Genomic DNA, 8815 nt, shown 5'->3' with positions numbered 1-8815 from the left:
GCCACCTTCATATATGGTAATGGTCAATCTGTGTTTGATGACCTCGAATAAAAGAATAACTCTGCGAGGGTTTTTTGAAAAAAAAAAAATAATTTTTGTCTCTTGTTGTTGTTTCACGTTTATAAATTCTTTGCTCACAGGTGGCGGCCCGAGCCAAACTAAACTTCTGGACTTTTTTTGACCAGAATATGCATGTGGACTTGCCCTTAATTACTTTCCTATCCATTATGCAAAATTTTTTCGATCCATATTAAAATAAATATTATATCTTTTTATGTCGTGTCTCGTGTCATCTTCTTTATTTAATTAATTAACATGGTAAGATTTAGATAATCAAATAATTTATACCTTCATCCGTCACCAGATTGTTTTTTTACGCTCATCTAGAAGAGGAGGTGAAATAGAAAGAAAGCTTTTATTCTGCCTTGCGCCTAAGAGAAAGAAGACAATTGTAGGGTCAAAAAGAGGGAGAGGAACCCCCTCCCCCAAAACAAGCCACTAAACAGGTTAAGAAAAGGCAGACTCAGGTCCTAACCCCTTTGAATTCCTGGAAGTGAATGATGTATGATTCTTTTAACTATTTATCTTTATATATAGCATGCACTCATAAAATATAATTTATCTTTGAATAATACATTTATTAGGGTAGGCAGGCTCTCGTAATCCCGTTATTCTCCCCAAAAAAAATGTTTCGGGTGAATTTATGTTATTTTTGGATCATTTCATGTGTTAATTGATGCTCGAGTTTAATTTCATCTGTGATAGTTAATATGCATCGTTTTTTTAAAAAAAATTCCAAACGAAGGTTTCAACCTTAGTATTCGAAGTACGGCAAGAAAATCCTGTAGCTTCAAAGCTATCGAGGCCAAAACAAATTAATGTTCAAAGTGAAAACACGTAATCCTCTTAGGATGATCTTTTGATAAATTGTTCTTTGACTTTAATAATGTCATCTACAGATTGATTAGTCTTGTAAGAACAATAATTTTTCATTAATTATATATTAAGGGATTGACAAGTATTCAACAGAAGATGATAACATATAAAAGCATATACTTTTTTTTTTATGACATAATTGATTTGTTTATGCGAAGACATGCGCTTAGGTAAGGAAGAAGAAAACAATTAAGTGTTTTCCTAATAATTATTAAAGTACAATACAATTATATGCATAATCAACTTGAAAATCAATATGTTAATTAAAAAAATAAGAAATTTACTACCAGCTGTTATATTATAACACAAATACCGAAATGATGTGAAGTTGAGAGTACAAGCCAATTTATTTAAGTTTAAAAAGTAATTTTAATTACCTTAAACATGGAACAAACTATCATTTAAATTAGTTTTTTTTAAAAGAGTCAATTTTATTAATCACCAAAAAATTATTACAAATACTAATAGCCGGAGCCCAAAAATACTAAAAAAAAACTTAAAATACAACCTAACACACAACTCACAAAACAAAAAAAAAAACAACCAATAATAGTAACAAAACTGTTTCAATTTAAAATACCAAAAAACATATTAACCAATGCCCTATTTATTATGAGAGGAACCAGCAGAATTAATTTAAAAAAATTGTTTTCATTTTATTTTGACAAATTATTTGAATTATTTTTTTTAAAAAAATATGATTACTTTAAAAAGCTAATAATACAAGTACTCTATCTCATTATATTTATAGGTTATTTTTAATATTTTCATTGGAATTCAAGAAAATTTTAAATCTCAATAACTCTGTCTAAAACTTTAATAAGTTTTTAAATTTATTATTATTAAATATATATACATTAAAAATAAAATACTATAGTATTTAATAATGTAACACACCAATTTTTTTTTATAATTTAATTCAACCATAGTTGGGTTACAGCCACTCAATACATTTTATATCAATAATTTTAATATAAAAATATTTTATAATTGGCTTCAACTCACACAATATAACATTTCAGTTAAATTTTTGCCTCCCATATGCCATTAGACTAAATCACATTTGTCCATCTTTATACTCCCAACAAGTAAAATAAATAATCTAGTCAATTTTCAAAATAAGCCAGTTATTTGACCTCATAATCATGCCATTTTAACAAATCCAAAGCAAACTAAATATTAAAATTATAGTCATCCAAAGTGTACCAAAAATATAAATAGTTTGAAAGGCATAATTACATTTATATATTCATATAATTGTCAATAAATAAAAAGCTCTAATATTGACAATATAACACATTATAAATCATAAATCAAATACCCAAAAGAGACAGTAGATCTATGCCACTAAGCCTCTGAGACTCCTCCACGTGTCACTTGTGGCTCTTCTCTTGAAAATTGTTAACCACATAATGAGACTCAAAAGTCCCAGTAACCAATATCAATTTATGATAGTGTGTACAAACAGTTAAGTATGTACTTACTAAGTGAGAATTAAAAATAATATAATTCTAACAAATTGAGAAATATTACAATACACACAAACAACCATCCTTATATCCCTCCATTAACCTCGAGCTGTAGCCCTCACTCGGTGCTAAATTATCCGACCAAAGGTAGATTAGCTCGAATCCTTACAAACCACCTATTGAGCTCCAATAGGGGCGTACCACGTGGCACATAAATACAACAACAATAGCAAGTCTCCCAACACCTCTCACAATAATCAAATAAATTCATAATAATATTGCACAATTATACAATATTACGAAATTTATAATTTTCTCAATAATCACCCAATTAACATGAAGTAACACTAATCACAAATTAAAAGTATGGTTATCTTATGACTTTTTCAATAAATTATTCCTTACAATTCTCTCCCATCACAATCTTCACCAATAACATAATCTACAAATAACATATTATTTATAAATATTAGTTTCAATTATTGAAACTAATAAAATAATTCTAATAATAGAATTAAAAAAATATAACATAATTTTTAATCTCAATCTTAATACAAATTTAGAGTTAATACTATTAAGTAAAATTTTTAACTCCTCTTTTACTGATCAATAAACATTAATAATTTAAAAATCAAATTTTAAACTAATTTCTATTATCAAAATTTTCTTTTTATTTTATAAATTCGCACCTAAAATACCTAAAAATTAAAATTGAGTCTCTGGCTTAGAATCATAATCCTATAGCCATAATAATTCATTTCTTATCCCAAATAATCATCTAAACCTCAATAAATCAACATATTTTCAGATTTAGTTTAGAATTTGATCCATAAGTCACAAATTCAAAGATCATCAATAAATTTATACTCTAAAACATTTATTATACTACTAATAACCTCAAAAACCATATTTATTCAACATAAATTCATCCCTCTTTCAAATATTAAATTTTCTATCACCACAAACTCAGAAACTAAAGAGGAATGATCACTAAGAAAATTTTTTAGAACACATACTTAATCTTGAAAAGCTTAAAATCACACCCTAAATATCTTATTAAAAATTCTTACCTTAAAACCCAGCACCAACGAAACTAGACGCTCTCTCTGCCTCAGCTCACGCACAGGGAAGAATGAAGAAACGAAAAAGTGAAGAAAGAAGGAAGGAGGTGGGTTTTTATAAAAAATTCAGTGGGTTTCACATTTTTTTAATTATTTCTTCTTTCCTCTCTCTTCTTCTCCTTTTTTTTATTATTTTATACAATTATTGATGCATGTGGCGGCCGAAAGCAAATTCTTTTTTTTCTTCTCTTCTCTTTTTTTATAATAATAATTTAATAATATTTTTTTAATTAATTAATTAATATTTTTTTAATTAAATTTTGTTTTTTTTAAATTTTAATTTAGAATTATATCCTAAGTTAGATTTAATGATCATTTTCTACTACTTTGCTTATCTCTAAATATTTTTTTTAAATTTCTATTAATCTAAATTAACTATTAAAATTTAAATTGAGATGTTACAAATAACATTTTCAACATTTAATAAGAGAAAAAGAATAAAGATTAACACAATAATCATTTAGATACTTTAGAAATAGGACAAATACAAATACTTTCTTTGCCAGAGGAGTTATTTATAAGTTAAAAAAAAGATTTTGCAAGTTAATTCAAGTAATGGTTAATGCATATCTTACTTACCAAAATCATTTTAGAAAAACTTAAACAAACATATTTTAAATAATAATAATGGAATTTCACACAATAGTTTATTAGGGAGAGGTCAAACAAGTTCTGCTGTTTAACGGCCATCGTCCCTTTTCACTCACTCACTCTGCAGCATGCAATCATCAAATCTCATCTCACCATCTACGGCCGAGGCAAAGGAAATGTTTTCCTTATTCTTGGTTCTCGGGGACCCCCCATTTCGTGCCTATTCTCTTTATGTGTCGCCTGTATGATATGAATTGAATATCCTAGCATTTGCTCTGCTGGAATTTTTGTTGCCGGTTTCAAGCACACCATTGTGGCCGGGGCCAACAAAAGGATAGGTATAATGACTATGAAGATGCTGGCTTCTAATGGAGTCAAGGTGGTGCTCACGGCTAGAGATTCCAGTGCAGGAATCCAAGCCCTTCGCAAATTGAAAGATTCTGGTCTCTTTAACACCCTCGTAACTTTTCACCAACTTGACATGACTAACTCCGCAAATATTGCGACTCTTTTTGACTTTGTTCAAATCCATTTTGGCTGGTTGGATATTTTGGTAACTTAGCACTCACTTTCCCCAACTCTGTTTCATTCTTAATTTTGATTTTTTTTGGCTTTGCTGCCAAGTCTGAATCGGATATGCGATTGATTGATTTTCATCCTTCTAGTTCTCTCATAATTAGTCAACAAATTAAATACTGTGTCTCTTTTACAAACAAAATTTTATAATTTAGGAGGCATGAAGTACTTAATATATTTATCTGAACAAATCTAAACAAGTGAATTGTGAGGTGTTAATAATATTAATGGAATAAATAATATATAAAGCATCACATGTCTTTGGATTAGCGTAGGCAAAGTGGCAATACCTCCAGATTCATAGGATAACAGATGATGAAAAAAAAAAGTATATAGAATTAAGTATATAAGTATTTTTCTTATTCTCTTTGCTACGTTGTGGCTATAAATTTATTCTCGAAACATTTTGAGGTCCATGGAATTCAGTTTACTCCTTTAATAAAAGGTATACTAGGTTTCACGTAAACTTTACTATGACATTTGCTAATTTTATCTGATTCTTGTCAAAAAGGGCTTAATGTGATGTCCAATATGCTTCTAAAGCAAGTTTGAATAATTCGTTGTCCTAATTGAACAAAACTTTTTCAAGGACACCTAACAGTCCTCACATAGGGAAACTCTCTTGGAAGGATTTTGACGTGTATACTGGGACATGTGCTTTCACAATAAATTGGCAAAAGTGAAAGAGTTTAAGTTAACTAGTGGAAATATAAAATGCTCAATTCTTTCTTACTATTGAGGTCGACCAATTGTCTTAAAAAAGTGTAGCTTTGGACAGGAGATACAAGTTCCTCTGTCTCCTGGTGCTGAGACATTTTCCCCTGCACAATGCATGGTATGGGAAGTAAATAACAATCAAATAACCTTCAACTATTCTCGCTTCCCTCCTTCCGCCAATTCTTGTTTTAATATGACCACAACAATGTAGGAAGGAAAGAGATCCAGATTCAAGGAAGGAGAGACAATCACAATTTCACATATGCATAATTGGATGCTGGAATAAACATGCATGAGATGAATAATAGAACAAAACCTCAGCCGTTACTTTTGCTTCTGCATCTAATATTAGGAAATGAAGGGCAAGATTGAATTTTTAAAGAACATACTTGATTTTGCCGCTAATGCCAGATAACTAATTTCTGATGTTGTTGTTATATTTGATAACATAAACAAAATCTTGTTGGTCCAACATGGCTAATTATTAGCTTCCTTGGCTTTGTCCAATGTCTTTTATCTAGTTAATAAAGTGTATATTTATTTTTCTTTGTTTAGGTGGAAAAATTATTGATAACTTTACTTTGTTTGACTGAAGACTGGGGAAAAAGATAGGTTTTGGAAATCATGAACTCATTTCCACATTAGGACTCTATAAGATGTTGAGGTTACCAACCTGCACAATTGGAATAAAGATCAAGGGGGATGCTATGTGTGGACATTACAAAAGTTACAAAGCTAGATTAAGGATGAATGATTTTATTATACTTTATAGTTTATTGGCATTGAAAATATAAAAGGAATTATTTCCTGTATTAATTCTACGTATTACAAGGTCCTAACAAGCGACATGCATACCTAGGTAATTTAATCATCTTAAGTATTATTCCTGACCTTCTCAACGTGGGCTATATGTATACATTCTCTATTCCTTTTTAGTTTGAAAACTTAGATGCTTAAATCAAAGTTACTAGCAGTTTCTACTCTTTAGTATTGCTACTATTATTATGCCTTACAATTGGATGAGATGCTTGCAGTTGTATGGGGACTTCTTTTTTAGTGCATTTTAAGGTCATTTGACTTTATATACAAGTTAGCTACCTAACAGATGGGTTGTTGGTTAAATACTTTATAAAAAAATTAAGTGGTTAATCGTTTCTAGATAAATTACAGTAACTTCATATTTAATGCTGTCTTGGTGCCAAACATAATTGCTTCAATGCATTATGAGCCAACCAATGGGGCAGGTAGCATTGGTTTAGCTTCATATTTAAAGTTTAATGTTAGAAATATCTCATTACTATATATTGAGGTTATTGACTCACGATAATGTAACATTGACTATATACTATGAAATTATAATTGTAGTCTAAAAATAAAAAAGTCAAATTGTGAACTTGAAAAGAGTAAATGCTATGAACATGAGCCACATTTTCAAGGAGAGCTGCCTAATAAGAGTAAAGACTAGCTATACAATCATCAAATGGCTTCAATGACCAAAACAAGAGCATTTCAAGTGAAATTTGAAATAAAATAGGAGTGGAATCTAGAACAATAGGAAGCAAACGAAAACGAAATGAAGTATCTCAATTCCTAAGAGTAGTAAAAGCAATGGCTGGAACAAAAGGAAGCAAATGTAATTGAAATAAAGCAGTGGCTAAAACAAAGGACTTGAATTAGATTACATCATTTAGGAGGATTTGAGTTGAATTGTGAACTTATATTTGTACATGAAGAATATGACATTTGTATTGCATTGAAACTGTAAAGTGTGTTAGAAGTTCCATTGATTTAAATAAAAGTTAATCATTTTGCCTTGAAATTGCTATAATTTACCATTTGCAAATGCTTGTTGAACTTTACTACTTCAAGTGATATCATATCATAATCAAGTGGTTCTTATATTCAAGAAAAGTGAAAGAATGATTAATTATATACATTTTAGATTAAAAAACTAGATGGAATATCATGTACTTACCATTAATAAATTGGTAGAAATCATTTGACTCGCTTCAGGTTTATCTAACATTATATGATTATGTTGTACTCTAGTTGAGGTATCTTCTTCAAGTGTATCCAACATTATAGGATTATATTGTATTTGATCATGTTATAGTCGGAAAATAAATAACAGTTACCTAAAAAGCATCTTAGAAAAATAGAAAAAAAACATAGATAGAAACTTAATGGAAGCATACCTTTAATGTAATATCTCAATTTAAATTTTAATAATTAATTTAAATTAATAGAAATGTTGGAGAATATTTAGAGATAAGTAAATTATTTAGGAAATAATCATTAAACTAATTTAAAATAAAATTCTTTGTTAAGATTCTTAAAAAATATAATTATTATCATTACTATTATTATTGGTATTATTGTTATTAAAATAAAGGGAGAAAGAATTAAAAAAATAAATAAAGGGAGGAATGGATTTCTATCCATTGCGTGTATAGGTGTATAAAAAAAAAAAAAGAAGAAGAAGAAAAGTAAGAAGAGGGAGAGGGGACTTAGAGCCATATTTAAATTTTTTAATATTTTATTATAAAATATTTAATAGTAGGTTCATTATTTTTAAAATATTTTTTTATCAATTTTTCTATTATATAGGTCTTATATTTAAATTTTTTAATATTTTTATTATAAAATATTTAATAATGATTCCTACCATTTTTAAAATATTTCTTATGATAGAAAAAAAAAAAAACTCTCTCTCCTCCTATCTCTCGACACCCCACCCTCTTCCCCGTCTCCTCCCTACTATCTCTCCTCCTCTCTCTCCTCCCTACTCTCTCTCCATCTCCAAGCAACCCACATCATAATTCATTAGCGTCAGTTGAAGATGATGGGTTTGGTAAAGGCGACGGTGCTCATGGTGAAGATGGTGGCTTTGGTTCCAAAGTTCAATGATCCAGTTCTATCGGCACAATCCTTCGATGAGAGGACCAGATCCAGTCCAGGTGACCAAAAAAGCTTTGGCTGAGACCTTAGTGTTCTACTATCCCTTAGCCGACAGTTGAAGCGGCTTCATGTTGAAACGATGACGCCTGACTTAGGTCCTGTTCTCCCCTATTTTTAATGTCAGAAATAGAGATGGTGCTTCCCACCATCACGAAATCCGGCGATTGCTCCGAAGTCCTCCTGGGCATGCTCTCGCAAACCCACCTGCATGCATGTCGAGAACCTACCTACTGCATGCATGCATGAGGTTGAGGATGGAGTAAAATGAGAACCCACTTGCATGCATGAGGTCGAGAAACCACCTTCATTCATAAGTGTGTGTACCGTGTAGCTTTCAATACTGTTATGCGCGCACGCATGTGATTGTGGGTCTAAGTTTGGATATAGAAAAAACAAGTATAAAAGACCATGCCTGTAAGCTCACAAATACGATGAAATAAGGTATGA

At 30.0% G+C, this 8815-nt stretch overlaps 1 protein-coding gene across 1 annotated transcript; it reads left to right on the top strand.

Annotated features, from left to right (window-relative positions):
* The first annotated feature begins 4460 nt into the window (after positions 1 to 4460).
* Positions 4461 to 8614, top strand: LOC129297906 ((-)-isopiperitenone reductase-like). Its single transcript, XM_054936249.1, has 3 exons — positions 4461 to 4670; positions 8268 to 8367; positions 8493 to 8614. The coding sequence occupies exons 1-3, from the start codon at positions 4461 to 4463 to the stop codon at positions 8612 to 8614; spliced, it is 432 nt and encodes a 143-aa protein (XP_054792224.1).
* The last annotated feature ends 201 nt before the right edge of the window (positions 8615 to 8815 follow it).

Source organism: Prosopis cineraria, unplaced genomic scaffold (assembly GCF_029017545.1).
Source record: "Prosopis cineraria cultivar Desert tree isolate PC_DT_omini unplaced genomic scaffold, ASM2901754v1 PC650, whole genome shotgun sequence".
Taxonomy (NCBI): Eukaryota; Viridiplantae; Streptophyta; class Magnoliopsida; order Fabales; family Fabaceae; genus Prosopis; species Prosopis cineraria.
Note: the sequence above shows the minus strand (reverse complement) of the source record. Positions and strands in the feature narration are given on the sequence as shown.

What these genes read in the sequence shown, in the direction of transcription:
- LOC129297906 (XM_054936249.1), top strand. Translation starts at nt 4,461, where the DNA reads ATGACTATGAAGATGCTGGCTTCTAATGGAGTCAAGGTGGTGCTCACG. An exon ending in TTGGCTGGTTGGATATTTTG is followed by an intron (nt 4,671 to 8,267) that starts GTAACTTAGCAC and finishes GGTTTGGTAAAG; the next exon opens with GCGACGGTGCTCATGGTGAA. An exon ending in GAGGACCAGATCCAGTCCAG is followed by an intron (nt 8,368 to 8,492) that starts GTGACCAAAAAA and finishes TTTTAATGTCAG; the next exon opens with AAATAGAGATGGTGCTTCCC.